Source organism: Mesoplodon densirostris, chromosome 2 (genome assembly GCF_025265405.1).
Source record: "Mesoplodon densirostris isolate mMesDen1 chromosome 2, mMesDen1 primary haplotype, whole genome shotgun sequence".
Lineage (NCBI taxonomy): Eukaryota > Metazoa > Chordata > Mammalia > Artiodactyla > Ziphiidae > Mesoplodon > Mesoplodon densirostris.
Window position 1 is genome coordinate 41,393,623 of NC_082662.1, and position 24,565 is coordinate 41,418,187.

The 24,565-nt window shown below is 38.1% G+C and overlaps 1 protein-coding gene across 2 annotated transcripts in view; it reads right to left on the minus strand.

Annotated features, from left to right (window-relative positions):
• The window catches only part of SPATA6 (spermatogenesis associated 6), a 150,198-nt gene extending 131,451 nt beyond the window's left edge, over window positions 1-18,747 (minus strand). For both annotated transcript variants that reach the window (XM_060089776.1, XM_060089775.1), the window contains exon 1: window positions 18,497-18,747. In XM_060089776.1, the coding sequence (XP_059945759.1) occupies window positions 18,497-18,547 (51 nt within the window). In that variant the 5' untranslated portion in view covers window positions 18,548-18,747. The remainder of the gene's footprint in view (window positions 1-18,496) is intronic.
• Window positions 18,748-24,565: the final 5,818 nt, after the last annotated feature.

The window sequence follows — 24,565 nt, forward strand, 5'->3', positions numbered from 1 at the left end:
AACAAACTCCAATAGCTCCAAATTACACACATTGTAAACAGACTGTTCAAAGACAAAGATGAAGAGAGAATCTTGAAAGCAGCAAAAGTTAAATGATTCAGTAGGTACCAGAAATCCTCAACAGGAATAACAGCTGATTTCTCATCAGAAATATGAAGCCAGAAGAAAGTGCAATGACTTATTCAAAGTACTTAAAGAAGACTTTCAATAGTTCAATATCCAGGCAATTCTCCTTCAAAAAGAAAGACTATTAAGACTTTCTCAAACAAAAACAGATAATCCATCACAAGCAGAACTTCCCTAAAAGAATTATTAAAGAGAATCCTTCAGAGACCTTCAAGATGGTGGAGGAGTAAGACATGGAGATCACCTTCCACCTCACAAATACATCAGAAATACATCTACATGTGGAACAACTCCTACAGAACGCTGGCAGAAGACCTCAGACTTCCCAAAACACAAGAAACTCCCCCACGTACCCGGGTATGGCAAAAGATAAAAGAAAAAACAGAGACAAAAGAATTAGGATGGGACCAGCACCTCTGGGAGGGAGCTGTGAAGGAGGAGAAGTTTCCACACAATAGGAAGCCCCTTCCCTGGTGGAGATGGGGGTGGCAGCAGGGAAGCTTTGGAGCCACGGAGGAGAGCACAGAAACAGGGGTGCAAAGGGCAAAGCGGAGAGATTCCCGCACAGAGGATCAGTGCCAAACAGCACTCACCAGCCTGAGAGACTTGTCTGCTCTCAGTGGGTGGGGGCTGAGAGCTGAGGCTTCGGCTTCGGAGGTCAGATCCCAGGGAGAGGACTGGGGATGGCTGCATGAACACAGCCTGAAGGGGGCTAGTGTGCCACAGTTAGCCGGGAGGTAGTCGGGAAAAAGTCTGGAATTGGATAAGAGGCAAGAGACCACTGTTTCGGGGTGCGCAAGGAGAGGGGATTCAGAGTACCGCCTAAGCGAGCTCCAGAGACAGGTGCGAGCTGTGGCTGTCAGCGTGGACACCAGAGACAGGCATGAGATGCTAAGGCTACTGCTGCAGCCACCAAGAAGCCTGTGTGCAAGCACAGGTCACTATCCACACCTCCCCTCCTGGGAACCTGTGCAGCCCACCACTGCCAGTCCCGTGACCCAGGGACAACTTCCCTGGGAGAACACACAGCACGCCTCAGGCTATTGTAACGTCACTGTGGCCTCTGCCGCAGCAGGCTGGCCTCGCATTCTGTACCCATCCCTCCCCCTGGCCTGAGTGAGCCAAAGCCCCCTAATCAGATGCTACTTTAACCCCATCCTGTCTGAGCGAAGAACAGACGCCCTCAGGCGACCTACACACAGAGGCAGGGCCAAATCCAAAGCTGAACCCCAGGAGCTGTGCAAACAAGGAAGAGAAAGGGAAATCTCTCCCAGCAGCCTCGGGAGCAGCAGATTAAATCTCCACGTTCAACTTGATGTACCCTGCATCTCTGGAATACATGAACAGAAAACGAATCATCCCAAAGTTGAGGTGATGGACCTTGTGTGATTTTGTCTGTATAGCTTTGCTTTTACCATTTGTCCAACGGTTCTGTCTGTCCGTTTTTTTGTTTAGCATACATTTTTAGCCCTTGTTATCATTGGTGGCTTTGTTTTTTGGTTTGCTTGCTCTATTCCTTTTTTTTTATTACTTTTCAATATTTTTTATTTTTAATATTTTTTTAATTTTTTATTTTAATAACTTTATTTTATTTAATTTCCCTTCCTCCCTCTCTCCCTCTTTCCCTCTGTCCCTCCCTCCCTCCATCTCTCTCTCTCTCTCTCTCTCTCTCTCTCTCTCTCTCTCTTTCTCTCTCTTTCTTTCTTTCTCCCTCTTCTTCTGACCTGTGTGGCTGACAGGGGTCTAGTGCTCTGGCCAGGTGTCAGGTCTGTGCCTCTGAGGTGGGAGAGCCGAGTTTAGGACATTGGTCCAACAGAGACCTCCCAGCTCCATGTAATATTAAACAGCAAGAGCTCTCCCACAAATCCCCATCTCAATGCTAAGACCCAGCTCTACTCAACGACCAGCAAGATACAGTGCTGGAGACCCTATGCCAACCACCTAGCAAGACAGAAACACAACCCTGCCCATTAGAAGATAGGCTGCCTAAAATCATAATAAGGTCACAGACACCCCAAACCATACCACCGGATACTGCCCTGACCACAAGAAAAACAAGATCCACCCTCATCCACCAGAACACAGGCACCAGTCCCCTCCACCAGGAAGCCTACACAACCCACTGAACCAACATTACCCACTGGGGGCAGACACCAAAAACAGTGGGAACTACGAACCTGCAGCATGTGAAAAGGAGACCCCAACCACAGTAAGTTAAGCAAAATGAGAAGACAAAGAAACATACAGCAGATGAAGGAGCAAGGTAAAAACCTACCAGACCAAAAAAATGAAGAGGAAATAGGCAATGTACCTGAAAAAGAATTCAGAATAATGATAGCAAAGATGATCCAAAATCTTGGAAACAGAATGGAGAAAATACAAGAAACTTTTAACAAGGACCTAGAAGAACTAAAGAACAAGCAAACAACGATGAACAACACAATAAATGAAATAAAAAATAATCTAGAAGGAATCAATGGCAGAATAACTGAGGCAGAAGAATGGATAAGTGACCTGGAACATAAAATAGTGGAAATAACTACTGCAGAGCAGAATAAAGAAAAAAGAATGAAAAGAATTGAGGACAGTCTCAGAAACCTCTGGGACAACATGAAACACACCAACATTCAAATTATAGGGGGCCCAGAAGAAGAAGAGAAAAAGAAAGGGACTGAGAAAATATTTGAAGAGATTATAGTTGAAAATTTCCCTAATATGGGAAAGGAAATAGTCAATGAAGTCCAGGAAACGTAGAGAGTCCCATACAGGATAAATCCAAGGAGAAACACGCCAAGACACATATTAATCAAACTGTCAAAAATTAAATACAAAGAAAAAATATTAAAAGCAGCAAGGGAAAAACAAGAAATAACATACAAGGGAATCCCCATAAGGTTAACAGCTGATCTTTCAGCAGAAACTCTGCAAGCCAGAAGGGAATGGCAGGACATATTTAAAGTGATGAAAGGGAAAACCCTACAACAAAGATTACTCTATCCAGGGATGATCTCATTCAAATTCGATGGAGAAATCAAAACCTTTAGACAAACAAAAGCTAAGAGAATTCAGCACCACCAAACCAGCTTTACAACAAATGCTAAAGGAACTTCTCTAGGCTAGAAACACAAGAGAAGGAAAGACCTACAATAACAAACACAAAACAATTTAGAAAATGGTAATAGGAACATACATATCGATAAGTACGTTAAATGTAAATGGATTAAAGGCTCCAACCAAAAGACACAGCCTGGCTGAATGGATACAAAACAAAGACCCATACATATGCTGTCTACAAGAGACCCACTTCAGACCTAGGGACACATACAGACTGAAAGTGGGGGGATGGAAAAAGATATTACATGCAAATGGAAATCAAAAGAAAGCAAGAGTAGCAATTCTTATATCAGACAAAATAGACTTTAAAATAAAGACTATTACAAGAGACAAGGAAGGACACTACATAAAGATCAAGGGATCAATCCAAGAAGAAGATATAACAATTGTAAATGTTTCTGCACCCAAAATAGGAGCACCTCAGTACATAAGGCAAATGCTAACAGCCATAAAAGGGGAAATCGACAGTTACACAATCATAGTAGGGGACTTTTAACACCCAACTTTCCCCTTTGGACAGATCATCCAATTTGAAAATAAATAAGGAAACACAAGCTTTAAATGAGACATTAAACAAGATGGAATTAATTGATATTTATAGGACATTCCATCCAAAAACAACAGAATACACTTTCTTCTCAAGTGCTCATGAAACATTTTCCAGGATAGATCATATCTTGGGTCACAAATCAAGCATTGGTAAATTTAAGAAAATTGAAATTATATCAACTATCTTTTCCAACCACAAACCTATGAGACTACATATCAATTACTGGAGAAAATATGTAAAAAATACAAACACATGGTGGCTAAACAATACACTACTAAATAACCAAGAGATCACTGAAGAAATCAAAGAGGAAATCAAAAAATACCTAGGAACAAATGACAATGAAAACATGTTGACTCAAAACCTATGAGATACAGCAAAAGCAGTTCTAAGAGGGAAGTTTATAGCAATACACTCCTACCTCAAGAAACAAGAAACATCTTAAATAAGCAACCTAACCTTACATCTAAAGCCATTAGAGAAAGGAGAACAAAAAAACCCAAAGTTAGCAGAAGAAATCATAAAGATCAGATCAGGAATAAATGGAAAAAAATGAAGGAAATGATAGAAAAGATCAATAAAACTAAAGGCTGGTTCTTTGAGAAGGTAAACAAAATTGATAATAACCATTAGCCAGACTCATCAAGAAAAAAAGGGAGAAGACTCAAAACAATAGAATTAGAAATAAAAAAGGAGAAGTAACAACTGACACTGCAGAAATACAAAGGATCATGAGAGATTACTACAAGCAACTATATGCCAATAAAATGGACAACCTGCAAGAAATGGACAATTTTTTAGAAAAGCACAGCCTTCTGAGACAGAATCAGGAAGGAATAGAAAATATAAACAGACCAATCACAAGCACTGAAATTGAAACTGTGATTAAAAATCTTCCAACAAACAAAAGCCCAGGACCAGATGGGTTCACAGGCAAATTCTGTCAAACATTTACAGAAGAGCTAAGACCTATCCTCTCAAACTCTTCCAAAATATAGCAGAGGGCGGAACATGGGAGAAAATGGAAGAAAATATTTGCAAATGAAGTAACTGACAAAGGGTTAATCTCCAAAATTTACAAGCAGCTCATGCAGCTCAATATCAAAAAAGCAAACAACCCAATCCAAAAATGGGCAGAAGACCTAAATAGACATTTCTCCAAAGAAGATACACAGATTGCCAACAAACACATGAAAGGATGCTCAACGTCACTAATCATTAGAGAAATGCAAATCAAAACCACAATGAGGTATCATCTCACACCGGTCAGAATGGCCATCATCAAAAAATCTACAAACAATAAATGCTGGAGAGGGTGTGGTGAAAAGGGAACCCTCTTGCACTGTCGGTGGGAATGTAAATTGATATAGCCACTATGGAGAACAGTATGGAGGTTCCTTAAAAATCTAAAAATGGAATTACCATACAATACAGCAGTCCCACTACTGGGCATATACCCTGAGAAAGCCATAATTCAAAATGGTCATGTACCACAATGTTCACTGAAGCTCTATTTACAATAGCCAGGACATGGAAGCAACCTAAGTGTCCATCGACAGATGAATGGATAAAGAAGATGTGGCACATATATACATTGGAATATTACTCTGCCATAGGAAGAAACGAAATTGAGTTATTTGTAGTGAGGTGGATGGACCTAGAGTCTCTCATACGGAGTGCAGTAAGTCAGAAAGAGAAAAACAAATACCATATGCTAATACATATATATGGAATCTAAAAAAAAAAAAAAAGGTTCTGAAGGACCTAGGGGCAGGACAGGAATAAAGACGCAGACATAGAGAATGGACTTGAGGACACGGAGAGGGGGAAGGGTAAGCTGGGACAAAGTGAGAGAGTGGCATGGACATATATACACTACGAAATGTAAAATAGATAGCTAGTGGGAATCAGCCACATAGCACAGGGAGATCAGCTCAGTGCTTTGTGACCACCTAGAGGGGTGGGATAGGGAGAGTGGGAGGGAGACGCAAGAGGGAGGAGATATGGGGATATATATATATATATATATATATATATATAGCTGATTCACTTTGCTATAAAGCAGAAATTAACTCAACATTGTAAAGCAATTATACTCCAATAAAGATGTTAAAATAAACAAAAAAAAGAATTCTTCATATTAAAATGAAAGGACACTAGACAGTAGCTAAAATGCTCATGAAAAAGTAAAGAACACCAATAAGGGAACTACACTGGTAAATTTAAGACAGTATAAATGTATTTTCTCTCATTTAACCATTCTTATTTAAAATAAAATTACATAAAGCAACAATTATTAAACTGTGTTGAAGGGTGTATATGTATAAATATGTCATCTGTATGATTATAAAATTATAAGAAGAGGAGAGAGAACAGAACTAAATAAAAGCAAAGGTTTTATGTATTATTCAAATTAAATTGGTATTAATCCATACTATATTGTTAAAAATTAAAATGTTAATTGTGAGCCCCAGAACCATTACTAAGAAAATAACTCAAAAAACCTAGTAATAGAAACAAGGGAATTAAAATGGTCCACTTGATAATAGTTAACACAAAAGAAGTCACTAATGCAGAAACAGAGAAACGAAAAAGACATTAAGACAGAAAAGACAGCAAAATGACAGAGGCAAATCCTACTTTATCTTACATTAAATGTAAATTGACTAAACACTCCAATCAAAAGGTAGAGTTTAGCAGAATTGATTACCAACTATAATCCAACTATATGTTGTCTACAAGAGACACACTTTAGATTCAAAGACACAAATGGGAAAAAAATAATCTATGCAAGAAGTAACCAAAGGAGAGTTGCAGTGATTATCCTAACATCAGACAAACTAGACATTAAAACAAAAATTGATACTAGAAGCAAAGAAGGACATTTTATAATGATGTGACAATTAAAAACATAGGTAAATATATTCCAAGAAGACACAACAATATAACCATTTAAGTACTTAAATGAGCCCCAAAATACATGATGCAAAAACAAACAGGCATCTCTAAAGAAGATTCACAAATGGCCAAAAAGCACATGAAAATATGTTCAACATCATTAGTCATTAGGGAAATATAAATCAAAATCACAATGAGATAGCTCTTCATACTCACTAGGATGGCTATAAGTAAAAAAAGATGGACAAAACAAGTGCTGGGGAGGATGCCAAAAAATTGGAACCCTCCTACTGTGCTGGTGGAAATGCAAAATGGTGTAGTCACTGTGGTAAAAAGTTTGGTAGTTCCTCAAGAAAAGTAAACAGTTACCACAAGAACCAGCAACTTGCTAGGTATATATCCAAGAGCACTGAAAACATACGTTCACACAAAAATAGGTACAAGAGAATAACAGCGTTATTCATAATAACCAAAAAGTGGATACAATCCAAATGTCCATCAACTGATGAATAAGCAAGATGTGGTATATCCATACAATGGAATATTACTTGGCCATAAAAAGAAATAAAGTACTGATATATACTATAACGTGGATGAATTTTAAAAACATTATGCTAAGTGAAAGAAGCCAGACACAGAAGGCCACATATTGTATAATTCCACTTATAGAAATGTCCAGAGTAGGCAAATCCATAGACCTAGAAATTAGATTAGTGGTAGCCAGGGGCTGGGGGGAGAGGGAGATGACAGTAAATAGGAATGGGATTTCTTCATGGGGTGATGAAAATGTTCTGAAATTAGTGGTGATTGTTGCACAACTTTGTGAATATATAAAAATTTATTGAACTGTATACTTTAAAAGAGTGGATTTTATGATATGTGAATTATATCTCAATTTTTTTAAACTTAAAAATTCAGGACTAAAGTAAAATTATAGAAAAAGATACACCATGCATTCACTAATCATAAGAAAGCTGGGGTGGCTATCTTGATATAAAGTAGACTTCAGAAAAAGAAGGATTACCAACGTTGATGTGGAACATTTCATATCGATTAAAAATCGGATTTATGAAAAGATATACAAAATTAAATTGTATGCACCTAATAATACAATGTCAAAGTAATGAAGCAAAAAAAATAACTGAATTTTGACACTTCCCTGTCAATAACTGATAAAATAAGCAGTCAAAAATCATAAAGGGTATAGAAGATGTGGACAACAGCGTTCAAGTAATTTGACCTAACTGACATTTACATAATACTCCATCCAACAACAGAAGGATACATATTTTTTCCCAAGTGCACATGAAAACATTCATCAAGATAGATGATATCATGAACCGTAAAACAAGTCTCAATAAACAAAACGATATAGGGTCAATAGGCAAAAAAATCAACTTTATTTCTATATATTAGCACATTAAAAAATTTAATACCGGGCCTCCCTGGTGGCGCAAGTGGTTAAGAGTCCGCCTGCCGATGCAGGGGATACGGGTTCGTGCCCCGGTCTGGGAGGATCCCATATGCCGCGGAGCGGCTGGGCCCGTGAGCCATGGCCGCTGGGCCTGCGCATCCGGAGCCTGTGCTCCGCAACGGGAGAGGCCACAACAGTGAGAGGCCCACATACCGCAAAAAGAAAAAAAAAAAAAAAAAAATTTAATACCATTTATAATATCATTAAAATCTGAGACATGTACTACCTAGGTATAAATTTAACAAAATATGTGTAAGACATGTATTCTGAAAACTACAAACATCATTGAAAGAACCTGAAAACCTAAATAGATGGAAAAATATACCAGTTAATGGATTGAAAGGTTCATTGTTAATTCTCCCAAAAGTGGTCCATAATCTCAGTGAAATCCCAAGCACTAAGAAAAACAACAAAATTGACCATCAGGAGATAAATCCACTTTACATGAAAATTAATTTACACAATCTGAAAATAATTTTAAAATAAGTATTTAGAATCTTTCATCTAATAAGGGGAGAAAACTCCATAAAAAACAAAATTTATGTAATTAAAACAGGTAAAAATGTAAATATTTGGCATATGTTTAAAAAGAGACACTGAGAAATCATGGAATATGTAGTCAATGAAGTTAAAAATCTCAATAGAGAAGATTTAAAAATTTAATTTAATAAGTAAATAAGAATATAATACTGAAGAATTCTCCCAGAACAGGAGGATATAAAAATATTACACACAAAAAAAGCACTTAAGAAAGCAGAATAGATAAAAGTTCCAATATATGTCTAATAGCACTGTCAGAAGAAAAGAGAGAACAGCAGAAAAACAATATTCAAAGATATAAAAGCTAAGAATTTCCCCAAACTGCAGAATTCCATAAATTCTCAGATGGAAAGTACAAACTCAGTGGAAAACAATAAACAGAAATGAATCTATAGTTCTATAATCATAGTGTACTAGAATACAACAAGGATAAAATGAACATACATTATGATAGTAAAGATTTTAATATCTCCATTACAGTCTGGGAGAGATTGCATGCAGACAAAAAATTTAATATGGAACTGAAGATATTTCAGAGAAAATAAGTTTGATCTGATAATGGCAGATAGAGCCCTACATCCAACAAATAAATTTATATATTATTTTAAAGTACATAGAGAATATTCACAATAATTGGATTATTCATAAATATATTATATATATAATAATTGGATAATAACACATAAGAAATTGCCAACAAAAGTAATCAATATCACACAGACTTCATTCAATATCCCCAATGCAATTAAATTAAAATACTACAATAAAAGAATGTATGTATGTGTGTGTATGTATGTGTGGTGGGAAGGTGAGGGAGAAAAAGAGTATATACACACATATAAATCCTATACATCTTGAAATTAAAACAAACTCCTAAATAGCTCATAAGGTAAAGTAAAACGCATAAAATAAATTTTATAAAAATTATAAAATATCTAGAACCAAATAATTTTAAAACAGCTTCATCAATCCCCTTAGGATGCCAGTTAAGCAGCACTTGCAAGTAAATCCAATGCCTTAAAGACAGATACTAAAATGAGAAAAGCAATGAAAAATAGGGAGAATAACACAAAATTCATAGTAGTGACTAGCCAAAGGAAGAAGGGAGGAGGGATTCTATTAGAGAGTGAGATACAGGAGACTTCACCTTATCTGTAATGTTTTACATCTTAAGCTGATGGGGAGGAATATGGGTGTTCATTATGTTACTCTTTATAACTTTTTGTATGTCTGAAATATTTCAAAATAAATGTTTTAATAATAAAAAGCAAAAGTTAAATAAATATTTGACTTATAGAGCTAATATCTCATCTATGAACACAAATGAAAGATGCTAAATATAAAATTATGGATCAAATCCAACAAAATATAGTAAAAATAATACACCCTGACTAAAAAGAATCTATCATAGGAATGGAGAAGGTGCAACATCACAAAATGTGTCCCTTCTATAGAACATGGGAGCAATGTTATATAATAATCTCATTAGACTGAGGGAAAAGCATTCAATATAATTCAAAGCTCAGGATATTTTAAAAATTAGGGGGAATTCCCTGGCGGTCCAGTGGTTAAGACTCTGCACTCTCACTGCCGAGGGCCCAGGTTCAATTCCTGGGCAGGAACTAAGATCCCACATCCCACAAGCCACGGTGCAGCCAAAAAAAAAAAGAATAGAAGGGAACTTTCTTAACTCAATAAATGAAAATCCTACAGCCAATATTATATTAGGTTGCAATATATGAAATTGTCATTTTTTTTTAGTCAAAAAATGGCCCATTGTCAGCAATTTCATAAGATTCAATCTAATACTGGTGAAACATCAGCGGGATAACTTAAAATAAAATGACAAGTATATGTGCTATTATTCCCACTATTTAACATTATACTGGGGATTCTAATCAAGGACATAAGTAATAAAAAGGGGAAAAAAGAAAAAACATTGTACAAGAGAAGTCAAAACTGACTTTATTTACAACCATGATTTCCCACATAGAAAATCCAAATATCTTATATGAGATTTCAGCAAGTTGCTGAATACAAAATATGCAACAAAGACATGTACAAAAATGTTCACAGGAGCACAATCTGTAATATCTCAATACCGGAAGAAAAATGAAAATGTCATCAACAAAAGAAATGGAACAGAACAATTTTCCAACGAAGACATACAAATGGCCAATAGGCACATGAAAAGATGCTCAGCATCGCTAATCATCAGGGAAATGCAAATCAAAACCACAATTAGATATCACCTCACACAAGTCAGAGTTAACTATCATGAAAAAGACGAGATAACAAGTGTTGGTGAGGATCTGAAGGGAACCCTAAGACATTTCTGGTGGGAATGTAAATTGAGCATAGCCACTATGGAAAACAGTATGGAGGTTCCTCGAAAAATTTGAAATAGAATGACCATATGCTCCAGCAATCCCACTTCTGTATATACATCCAAAGCAAATGAAATCAGGATCTCATATCTGCACTCCCATGTTCACAATGGCATTACTCACAACAGCCAAGATATGAAAACAACCTAAGTGTCTGTCAATGGATAATGGATGAATGGATAAAGAGCATGTGATATATATGTACCAATATTATTCAGCCATCAGGAAAAAGGATATCCTGCCATTTGTGACAAATTGGATGGACCCTGAGGGCATTACATTAAGTGAAACAAGTCAGAGAAAAACAAATAACTGTAAGATATCACTTATATGTGGAATCTACAAAAGATAAACTCAGAGAAACAGAGAGTAGAATGGTATTTACCAAGGATTCAGGAGGTGGGGGAAATGGGGAGATATTGGTGAAAGGGTATAAACTTCCAGTTATAAGATTAACAAGTTTGGGTACCTAATGTACAGCATGGTGACGATAACTAATAACACTATTATATACTTGAATGTTGCTGAGAGAGTAGATCTTAATTGTTTTCACCACACACAAAAAAAATGGCAACTACGTGACAGGATGGAGATGGTAGCTAATACTATGGTAGTAATCATTTTGCGATTTATAAACATATCAAATCAACATACTGTACACTTTAAACTTATACAATGCTATCTGTCAGTTATATATCAGTAAAGCTGGGGGAGGAACAATAGAAAGGATAAAGAATTACTGCTTCACATAACAGCATGGATGAATTCTCACAAAGAAGTTATACGTAAACGTCGAAGGAGGGAGGGAGGGGAGGGAAGAAGGGAGGGAGAAAGAAAGAGGCTGACTTCAAAAGTTCAAAATTTGTTGTGATAGAAGTCAAGATAGTGGTTACCTCTGGGAGGGGAAGGGGGTGGGCAGGTGGAGTGGCTGGAAGGGATGGAGCACAAGGAAGCAACCTGGGGTGCTGATAATATTCTAATTATCCATTTGGGTGGTGATTACACACTTTGGATTTGTGCACTTTCTGAATATATGCTATAGTTCTGTAAAAAGTTAATTTAGGGCTTCCCTGGTGGCGCAGTGGTGGAGAGTCCACCTGCCGATGCAGGGGACACAGGTTCGTGCCCCAGTCCGGGAAGATCCCACATGCCACAGAGCGGCTGGGCCCGTGAGCCATGGCCGCTGAGCCTGCGCGTCCGGAGCCTGTGCTCCGCGACGGGAGAGGCCACAACAGTGAGAAGCCCGCGTACCGCAAAAAAAAAAAAAAAAAAAAAAAAAGTTAACTTAAAGACTCAGCATTCTTTGTTTACCAGCAACAATAACAACAAAAAATAGAAAATAAAAACAAAAGGCATTACTAAAAAGAGCAAAAACAAGTGAAAAATAAGCTTCAACTAGAAGATTTTTGACATTTACATTACATATAACCAACAAAGGTTGGTGGTGTTCAAAATATATTTAACAAGAAAAAAAAAACTCTTATGTTCCTAAAGGCAAAGGATATGAACTGGCTATTCACAGAAAAGGAAACCTCTAGGATTGGAGATTGGAGTTATGCAGCCCCATTCTGGAACTGCCTGGAGACACTGAAAGCTAGAAGAGCCTTCTAAGGGAGCGCTGCCCTGCCAATACCTTTGTTTTAACTTCTGGCTTGTGAGAGAATAAATTTCTGTCCTTTAAGACTCCAAGTTTGAGGAAATTTGTTATGGAAGCCCTAGGAAATTAAACCAATTCCCTAAGACTTGGTAGTTCCATTTCTAAATCTATTCCCTAGAGCACTGGGTCTCTACAAGATCCAACACCCTCCTTTTACAACTAATATTTTACAGTTTACCCATACACATAAGTAAAAAATAAACCAATGCCATAACTGAAAAAAATACAGAAATAATTTATAATAAATTATATATTTCTATGTGTAAACGCTCAGGCAGAACTAAGCTAGAAGATACAATATTTGCACTTATTCACAGAATCAACATGAACTGGTCTGTTTCAAAAGCTGAATGATAGGTGTCACGTATTGGCAGCTCAAACACAAGCAGAGTTGCCACTGATGCCATGATTTTCTGAAAGAGTAAACTCTTACCAGAGTTCCGAACAAAACAAAGTACACTCTTTCCTCAATTTACATGGTAATTGCATTACTGGAAAATTCACTGTATTTAAAACATTTTTTTCCCAAAAAAAACAGACTTTGTGCTTATACATAAAACAGAGTTATGTTCTTAATCTCTAATAATTATAAACAAGTTTTCATATACATATTCAATGGGACAGTCAAGTCATGCAGAATACCAGATAATCAACACCAGTAGGATCTCTCCCAACCACTATGGCAAACAAGGTAGCCCACAAATTTCTAGAATGCTCCCTAGGGCACAATACCTGCCCTTGAGAACAACTGACTCATGGACACCAGAAGGTATGTTCAAATATTCTCATTGCAACATTGTTTGTAATATTAAAAAAGAGGAAAACTGGTATTTAAAAGTCCATCAATAGGGGAATAAGAATTAAATCACTGTCATATAAATATACAGCATTACATAACAATTAAGGAAATTAACTAGATCTGTAAGAATCAACACTGACAAATTTCAGAAACAGTGAAGTGGAAAAAACAGATCTGCAGAAGGATATCTACAGTATGAAACCATTTGTGTAAAGTTTTAAAACAGAACAATAGTATACGTAGTACGTAGGCGTACACAAATATGTAGTAAGCTTACAAAAACCTGAATGAAAAGAATACACTCCAACTTCAGGATATTGATTATGTTACCTCTAGGAAGGGAGGGAGGAAAATTGGCTTCAGCAAGAGGTGCAAAGGAGCCTTAACTACATCTGTAACATTTTATTTCTTAAAAATAAAAATTTGCAGGAAACATGTAAAATGAGGATTTATTAAATCAGGATGGGGGTAGATCACAGTATTTAGGTTTTCTTTTTCTGTAAGTTTGAAGTACTTTAGAGTTAAAGTTTTTAAAAAGTCTGTATTCCAGGGAAATTTACCACCAACTGCAGCATAACTGAGTAAGGAAACCAGAAAACGATCACGAATATTCAGATGAACTGTGATTGAAAAGTACCCAGATCTCTTTGCCTCATTGCTATCAATAATTTGAGTGAGGTAACGAGGTGAGGTGAGTACAGAGAAGAAAAATGGGAATTATACAATACAGACTAACCCAAAACTGACACTATTCAGGTAAAGCAAATTGGCTGATTTTATTGCCCAGGCATTGGGCTTTACTCTTGTACCTCCAATTTCTTCCTTCTATATACCTAAAAACATCTCATGAAAACTTCACTACTGAATAAGAAGAAGAAGGTAGAGAGAAGAAGCAGCAAATATAGTTTTTCATATCAAAGGTAAGATGTTTCAAATATTAAAAGTGTAAGTGATGGGAAATATAATTTTTGGCTGCTCTTTAAAAACAAGTTACTTTGGCATATTACATCATTCTCCCAAGATTCCTTGAGAAAAGTCACACTTTCTTCCCAGCAATATATTTTCTCTCAAGTCACGGCTCTGTTGAGCAACACAAAATATTGCATTATACACCAAAACCTTTCATGTTTACTATGTTTTTGCTCTCATATTACCACAGTATTAAACATGAGATACCACAAATACAAGACTACAGCAAAAAAATAAACATGGAAAGGGGAGAAGGGAATGAAGTGCCACACTTTCAATAGGCAGGTAGAAATAAAACACCTAATTTCCAGTTTAGAAGAACAAATTAAATATCACCACGATGGGGAAAAATTCAGACAATAACACAACATGGGATATTCTGTATCCGAGCCTGGTCTCCAAAAGGTAACGTGCATAAAAAAACTTCTATAGGAATGAATGTTCATAGTAGTTTTATCCATGACAACCACAACTTGGTAACAACCCAAATAATCAACAATAAAGAGAATGGGTAAACATGTTGTGGTGTATGATAGAACATGATACAAACCATATGATAGAATGCTACCCCACAATATAAAGGAACTACCAATAGGCACAGCACATGAATGAGTCTCAAAAATACGAAGAACAAAAGAAGCCCACATAAAATATTACACATTATATAGCTCATTTAATATGATGTTCAAGTACTGGCAAACTAATCTTCCCTGATAGAAATCAGAAGAGGAGTTCCCTCTGCGTGGGGCTTAAAAGGGGGAACAAGGGAATTTACTGTGGCGATGGAAGTGTTCTAAATCTTGATCCAAATAATGGTTGTATGAGTGTGTGAATTTATCTAAATCCACAGTGTGGGGGAAACATTGTGGGAATGAAACAGTAGAACTGCTCTATGTTAAAATGGACTAAAACAACCTAACGACCAAATGCAACATGTAAACTTTGAGTGGATCCTTGTTTGAAAAAGTTAACTATACAAGCCATTTTTGTTGACAACTAGGAAAACTTGAAAATGGACTAGATACTAAGAAATTATGGATAATTATCTTAGGTGTGATAATAGTATTGTAGTTATTTAGAACAATGTCCTTATTTTTAGAAGATATATGCTGAAGTATTTAGGAGTCTCATGGCAACAATTTACTTTCATATTTTTAGTAAAAAATATTTATTATTATACATATACAAATATACAGATATATCAAATTAATGTACATAAGTCATGAAATATAGTCATTGTACTATTCTCCCAACTACTGTGTATGTTTGAAAAATGTCAATAAAAAGTTGAGGGAAAAGAAGATGCCCACTTACCTAGAGTGATCTTCAGGATACATTAAGGAAAGAAAACAAGCAAAGTGCAGACCAGCTTATATAATATGCTACCTATTGTGAAGGAAGGTAAAAAAATATATATGGGAAGGGGGGAGTGTACAGTGTGTGTGTGTGTGTGTATGTGTGTGTATGTATCTATTTGATTATATTACAAAGGGAAATACTAGAAGAATAAATCAGACACCAATAAAAATGGTTACCTACAGCAGATGAAAATAGATGGAAAATAGGTTTGAAAAGGGCTGGAAATGAGACTTCTCAGAGTGTATCATTTTATACAGTTTTGACTTTTATACCCCATAAATGTAAAGAATTAAATGAAATTGAAAAGAATGAAATTGAAAAGATGTTAAAAATATCTATGCTCACATTAATTCCTCCATTCAATCAAAGCCAAATCAATCAAGCTTGTTTAATGTGTGTGGTTATTAATGGTCTTTTTTGCTCCTTCTGCGCATCACAGTCATTTAATGGGGTTTTTCCTGGTCAGAAAACTTAGCATCTTGCTGCAGATCTGCCCCTAAATAGTTGCGCAAACCTAGAAAATATTTAGTCAAGCTAAGCCTCAATTTTCTCACCCATAAAAAGAAATTCAATCCAATGAAAGCTAAGATTTCTTAGAACTGTAAAATTCTGTAACTCAAATGTCTGTTGAAAAAAAAATGAAATAGGAATGTTTCCACCTGCATAATTTCTTAAGCCACGATGAACAACAAAGCTCCATTATACAGCCATTCACTTTCCGCCTGACAACTAATACTGGGGAGAAAGGGTAGTGAAATAACTCTCTCTGACCCCTTCAGGCAGTAGTCAGTACCACCAAGTGCTTGCTCTAAGCAGGTCTGGATTGGCCAAGGAAGGAAAGCAACATCCGGCCTGTCAGGCAGCTGCTCTCACCAGGCTGCTAAACTGCATTGGTTAGCAGAAGAGGAAGAAGCAGCCAGTAACAAAGTCTAAAGAGGCTGAATTCAGGAGTTTTACTAACTGCCCTGGGCGCAGCGGTTCAGGAAACTTCATGTATTCTTTTGCCAAATGAATCCTCCTTTACAAAAAGGCTGCCAAGCTTTGGCAGCTGTGGGATGAGAAAAACATCTGGAGCCAAAACTATAGAGTTTCTGACACTGCAGTGAGTAAGATCGCTGCAGCCTTAAAGATAAAGCGACAGTGCCAGAAACTTTCTTCTCCACGCCTGCCTCACACTCTGCCCTGCCCGGCCTTCCTTTCTTTAAGACCTAGCCAAAGACCTAAAACGGTCCTGTGACTTCCCTGGAGGTTTCAGGGACTGTGCTACAGCGGCCTCATTGTAATGTGAGGAAAGACAGCAAGGAAAGCAGAGGATGCTTTGTGGTGGGGGGATGGAGAGCCTTGACTGCAGAGCCTGAAGGAAGGAAGTGGGGAGGGCTACTCCATGCAGCACCCAGAGGAATGGTGTTGGCTATTTAAGCACACACACACACGTGCACACACACATACACACACACCCCGTTTTGCTGGGAGATCAAAGAGATGAGAAATAAAAGGACTTAGAGAAGTGGAAAAAGAAAAAAAGTACTGAAGGCGGAATTTTGTTTCCAAACTGCCTACAGGTCTAAAATGGAGGCATGGAAAGACTTTTGGGGGGGATTTCTTCTAGAAGAGAGAGGCTGGAGATTTCATCTGAAGAGGAGAATGAGAGGGTCCTGTAAAGAATGAGGGGGAAGGAGATCAAAACCCCTTGGAAGGGTCTTGTGAGATTATTCAGAGGAATGGCGTTTGCTCATGGCATGGAGAGGTCCAAGGCCTTTCACCTGAGGAAGGGCAGTGGGTTCTCTGCCTCAGCTGGATTTCCACAGCAAGCTGGGGGGACACTATCCTCTTCAGCATGTCTGGAGTGTGACTGGGTGGGGCTGAAGGTCCTCTGGAGCAAGTTTAGGGAATTAGTAGTGTCCCTCTAAAAGCTGGTGCCTTTCTTGGACTGAAGGGAAGGATAGGGGTTCCTTCTCAACATCGGGAGAGTTTGGGGGCTGGAGGGACCTGAAATGGTTTCCGAGGTATTGGCCCTGGGGTAGATGGCAAGGTGCTGTGTGCAATGCTGACACATTTCGGTTGCGGGGTGTGGAGACTCCACTTTGAGAGGAAAGGCCCCTTCACTAATCAGAAGCTTGTTAATCTGTCTGAAAGAATCCGCCAGCCGTGATCTGGGAAGAAAAGCACCCCTCCCCGCCCCCGAAGGCTGGGGAGAAGTCGGGCCAGTAATACTCTCACTAAAAGAACTGGAGCAGAGAAGAGGAATTTTAAAAGAAGCCTCTTCCCCCACCCAATTCACTGGAAAGTTAAGAGAGGAGAAAGGAGGACTTTCTAAAGTGGTTTGGAAAGGATTTGAAGGAACCCGAACTGGAAGTTGGGAGGAAGCTAGGGGAGCTGAGGTGGAGGGGTTCGGTGGGGGGCGTCAGGCCTCTGCGTGGCTGGAGTGGAGGGCGTTCGTGATTTTGAGGTTGGGGAAGAGCCAAATGACACGGGATCAAAGCTCCATAGGGACGATTCGAAGGGTGGAGGAGGTTTCGTGGTGACCCGGGGTCCTCGGAAGTGAACGGAGGCGGCGTCCCTAGTAAATTCCGGGGGCTGACGACACCCAGGCGGCGGCGATGGGGGCGCGAGCGGTACTCACAGAGTGGATCTCCAGCGCCAGGGCGCACTGCAGCGCCTTTACTTTCGGCATCCGCGCAGGGTTGGGGCGGCGGGGAGGGACCCCGGCCGCGGACCCGAGGGAAGCGAGGAGACGCGGGGCGGGGAGGGGAGGAGACGAGGTGGCGGCGGCGGTAGCAGCTGTGCCCCCAGGCCGGGGTCCGCGGTCCAGCCTGGGTCCCGCCCGAGCGGCAGCCGTGCGCGGGGCGCGGACTCGTTGTCTTGGCAGCCGGGAGGGGCGGGGCCGGAAGAGACGCTAGCGGGGACGCGCCGGAGCCGCCGCTCGAGGGCGAGCGGCTGGGGGCGGGAGTCAGCGAACGCCGGGCGGGGCGGGGCGGGGCCGCTCGAGGAGGCGGGGCTACCTAAGGGGCGGGGCAGGGCGGGGCGAGGCAGTTCGTCTGTGACGTCAAACTATGAGCCCAAAGCCAGAAGAAGAGAATAGCTGTATAATAGGACAGTGCGCAGGTCAGGGTGCTGGACTCAGGAGCCCTGAGTTACAACGTGGCAGTGGCAACTTGGGCTAGTGGCGTCCCCCCGCGGCCTCAATTCCCCAACTGTAAAGAATAATAACGATTATTCGTTCTCTTATTTGAATTTCCTTACGGTGTTCAAAGCCAGCATGAGAAAACAGGATTGGAGAAGAGACGTGCTCAATTCAAAGGCAGAACCAGGACTGGACCTCAGGAGCTCTCATGTAAAACTCAGGTTGCCTCCCTGAGAAGAGGGGCCTCAATCAAATCACCTTCCTCTTCAAAGTCTCCTATTCTGCGATTCTTTGTTAGTGCGTCGCCCCCCTCCCTTCAAGGTTTCCCGTCTAATCACCTGTGTATGCAACTCAGTGTATATTGTTTTAAGTTGAACTGTCAATGAGGGGCCAAAAATAGGTCCAGTTGCAAAGTGGGTGGGCCATAGACCATCGATGATTAAGGAAATCTAAGAGATTGCCCAAGCCAATCGTTTTAAAAATCATTTTTAGTGCGAAATACATTACACATACAGAAGTATATAAAACAATTTCATCTTAAACAATAATAACAATAAAGCACATACCTGTGCAACTAACACCCAGCTTAAGAAATAGAACGTTACGAGCACCTTAGAAATGTTGCAACCATTGCATTGCCTTCCTTGCCCTGGAAATAACCACTACCCTGACTTTTGTTACAATAATTCCCTTGCTTTTCTACATACTTTTGCGATTCATGATTGCATCTCTAAACAAGGTGTTGTTTAACTTTTTCCTGTTATTGATGTTATATAAACATAATTAATACTATATGTATTCTTCTGTGACTTGCTTCTCTCATTCTTCTGCTGTAGGATCCTCCCAACTTTGATGCTGTGTAACAGGAAGTTTTTTCCATTGTTAGAAAGTGGAATATGTCCAACATAACATATGAATATACATTGATTTATTTATGATTTTTACTATTGATGGTTATTTGTATTCTTTCCATTTTTAGCTATTGTCAACAATGTTGTTATGGACATTCTAGTACATGTCTACTAGTGCATGTATGCTAGAGTTGGAGTGATTGACTGGGTATTAAGTTTTGCACGTGTGGGACTTTAATAGGTAATGCCACACCATTTTCCAAAGTAGTTCTACCAATTAATGTTCCTGCTGGGAGTGTGTAAGTGTTCTTATTTTTCCACATCCTCACCAACATTTGGCATTGGTATTGAATGTTGAATTTTTGTGTGTTTGGACTTGTGTAGTCTAGGTATCTCATTGTGGTTTTATTTTGCATCTCATTACTTTTGAGGTTGAGCACCTTTTCATGGTTTTATGAGTCTTTCAATTTTCTCTTTGTGAACTGCTTAGTAGTTCTCTTGCCCATTTTTCTACTGGATTCTTTCCATCCCTCTCCCTCTCTCTCTCCTGAGTTCTTCAGATATTCTAGATACTAACTCTTTGTCTATTATATGTTGCATATATCTTCCTAGTTTGTGCTTGGTCTTTTAATTTTCCATATAATGTGTCATGAACAGAACATAAATTAAGTCATGGGTTATGAGTATTTTTAGTTTGACCAAATAATTCTAAGTTGCTGTCCTCAATGCCACACTAGTCTACACTTCCACAACCGATGCCTGAGTGTAACTATGCCCTCACATTCTTCCTAACCTTGGCATTATCAAGCTTTCTTGTTTCCCCTAGTGTAACAGATGTAAAGTACCATCTCATTGTTGAATTTCTCAGATTACTGATGCATCTGAGCATATCTTTACATATTTATAAGATTTTAGCTTTCTTTACGATCGTCTGCTCAGATTCTTTGCCCATTTTTCTATTGGAGGTTTTGTCTTTCTTACAAGAACTCTTCTGTACTCTAGTTATGTATCTCTTATCAGTTTCAGACATGCAAATATCTTCTCCCTTTTTCATCTGTTTATAAACTTTATCCAGGGTATACTTCAGTTAATAGAAATACCTAAATCAATCAATCATTTTTGCCTTATGTTTTGTGCTTGTGTTTCTGACATTTTAAAAGTCTTCCTTATTCCTAGGTGACAGAAATATATCCTATATTTTCTTCTATCAACTTCATAGTTTTACTTTTCACATTTTGACGTTTAATCCATCAAGCCTCAATTCTTGTACATGGTGTTAGGAATCCAGGATCCAGGTTTTATTTTGTTTTGTTTTTTCCACTAGAGAGTAAGCTAGATTTCCCAACAATACCTACAAAACATTCTATACTTCCTCTCATTTATTTGTGGCAGCACCTGTATCATATATTAACTACATAAAGTTCTGTCTTAAAGCTTCCTATTCTGTCCCTGTGTTCTATTTTTCTTTCTTGCAACAATATCACACTGCTTTATGTCTGGACTTAACATCCTGTTCAGCAAGTTTGTCTCTCTCTCTCTCTCTCTCTCTCTCGCTTTTTCTCTCTCGATTGTTTAGTTATTTGTGATCCTTTATTGCTTCTTTTTATTTTAGAGTAAGTTTATTAAATTTCTCAAGCAGCCCAACTGGAACTTTTATCATGATACATTAAATTTATAGAATAATTCAGGGAATTGACATCTTTGTAATATTGCATCATCCCATCCAAGAACATAAAATGTTTCTCTATCAGTTTGTCTTCTATGTTCTTTACTAGCGTTTTCAAGTTTTCTGCATAAAGGTCCTACTTAATTCCTAGGTGTTTAATTATAGTTTTTTCTTTCTACTATTGAAAACAGTTTCTTATTTTTCATTATATTTGCTAGTTATTGCAACTGTAGAGAAAATTTTATTTTTATAAGTTTATCTGTCAAACCTATTAAACTCTTACTGTTTGGAATATTTTCTCTGTTTGTTTCATTGTTGTTATTGATTTTTTTCTTACAGAGATGATATGCACTGTATTGGGTTTCTATTCCCACCATAACAAATTACTACAAACTTGGAAGCTGAAAACAACCCAAATTTATTATCTTACTGCTGTGTAGGTCAGAAGTCTGACACAGGTCTCGCTGGGCTAAAATCAAAGGATCAGCTGTGTTCCTTTCCGGAGGCTGTAGGGGAGAATCCGTTTCCTTTTCAGCTTCCAGATGCCACCAACATCCCTTGGCTCATAATCCCCTTCCTCCATCTTCAAAGCCAGCAAAGAAGAGTCAAGTTCTTCTCACAGTGCATCACTCTGGCCTACTCTTCTACCTCTCTCCTTCCACTTTTAAGGACTCTTGTGATTACATTGAGCCCACCCAGATAACTGCTGTTTCTCAAGCTCATGTGATTAACAATTCTAATTCCATAACCTTAACTCTCCCTTTGCCATTTTAGATAATACATTCACAGATCCAGGGATTAGGATACAGGCATCTTTGGGGGATTATTATTCTGCCTACCACAAGCACCAAAAGGAATGATAATTGTATTGCATCAAAACACATCAGATGTGTTAAAAATCCATCAGGTGGTAAAGTTACTCAAAGGGGCAAAAAAGCATGAGTCAGCTTTGGGTGATTTAAGAACCAACTAATTCTGAAATCTGATAAATAAAAAGAAAGAATCAAACATTCATACTGAATTTCTTGTTGGAACTATACCTCAGGGTGACCAAAGAGTTGATGAGTTTTCTTTATAGAAAACTCCCAGAGATAAATGAACAGGAAGAATAAAGAATAACAATATTTATGGCTATTAAAACCATCAGTGAAAAGCTGATGAGGATTTTTATCATGGGTAGGTCAGTCTGACAACACTTAAACACACTGACCAATCTTAACCTCACAAAAAGAGAGATAATCAGACGTTATGCCCCTTCTGGGATAATGCAATAAAATACCACCTTTCAAGCCAAAAAAATGAAACTTGAATCTGACCAAGCATCCAAATAAATCACCAATGTACAGGAAATACAATATTTAAAGTAACTAACTTGTTAAACAAAATAAGGATATAAGCAGCAAAATGAAGACAAGATGATTTTTTTCCAACAAATTGAAAAGGAAAAATAAAAACAAAAAGGGAGACCCTTGGACCCTGTGTATTAAAAGAGACTAAAGAGACATAACCTAATATAAAGTATTTATGAGGCAAGAGGGAAAATTTGAATGCTCACTGGATATATGAAGATCTTAAAGAATTTTTGATATTTTTTTTAGGAATAATAAGAGTGCCCAGGGTCTGGTTCTTAAAAAAAAAAAAAAAAAAAAAAAGGAGCCTTTATCTTTTATAAAGTCATACACACTGAAGTATTTATGGATGAAATATGATGTCTGGGATTTGCTTTAAAAACCTCCAGTGGAGGTGGGAGTTTTTAGTGATGGACAGTGGGTAAGGGTATGGATAAAACAAATCAGCCATGTAATTGTTGATGGCAGGTATGTTGGAGTTCATTATACTATTTTTTCTTTGTTTTTTTTTTGTATATACTTAGTTCTATATTAATTCATACAAAAGAAAGTAGGTGTTGAATAGTTTCAAATGCATTTTCTACACTGATTATTGAGATAATCATATGGGCTTTCAACTTTAGCCTATGTGTGAAATGAATTACATTGATAGTTTACTGATATTGTACCTTCCTTGTTGTCTTACACTGTGTTATTTTGTGAATATGCTTTTGTATTATGTTAGCTAATATTTTATTTAGTTTTTGGCATATATGTTCATAAGAAACTTGGACCTATAATTTTCCTTTCTTTGTTGTCTTGTCCTGGTTTGGGAATCTGGATTATAAAATAAGAGTATAGGGCTTCCCTGGTGGCGCAGTGGTTGAGAGTCCGCCTGCCGATGCAGGGGACACGGGTTCGTGCCCCGGTCTGGGAAGATCCCACATGCCACGGAGCGGCTGGGCCCGTGAGCCATGGACGCTGAGCCTGCGCATCTGGAGCCTGCGCTCCGCAACGGGAGAGGCCACAACAGTGAGAGGCCCGCGTACCGCAAAAATAAAAAATAAAAAAATAAGAGTATATATTAGACTGCATACTCTTGTCCACAGATCTCTGATGTTCTCTTCATTTTTCTTCAATCTTTTTTTTTCAAATCCTTTAGATTGTACAATTTCTGTTTATCTGTCTTCAAGGTAACTGACTCTTCTGCCGTCCCTAATCTGATGTTAAGCCCATCCAGTAAAATTTTCATTTCAGTTAATGTGTTATTCAGTTCTAAAATTTCCATTTAGTCTTTTTTTTTTTTTTTTACTTTCCACATGTCTGCTGAGATTTCATGTTCACTCATTAGGACCATATTTTCCTTTACTCCCTGAACATATTTTCCTTTAATTCTTTGAACATATTTACAATAGCTGCTTTAAAGTTGTAGTATGCTATATCTGACATCTGACATCTGACATCTATACCATGTCGAGTTCTGTTTCCATTAGCTGCATGTTTTCAAGACTATGAATCACATTTTCTTGTTTCTTTGTGTGTCTAATGATTTTTTTAATTGAATACTGGATATTTTGAATAACACATTGTAAGACCCTGGATTCTGGGTTATCTATTATCTTTTCTCTGAAGAGTGTTGACTCTTGTTTTAGCAGGCAGTTTAATTACTGGCTGATTACCTTAAACTGGTGGAGACTTAGCAATATGTTTTTACTGCAGGTAT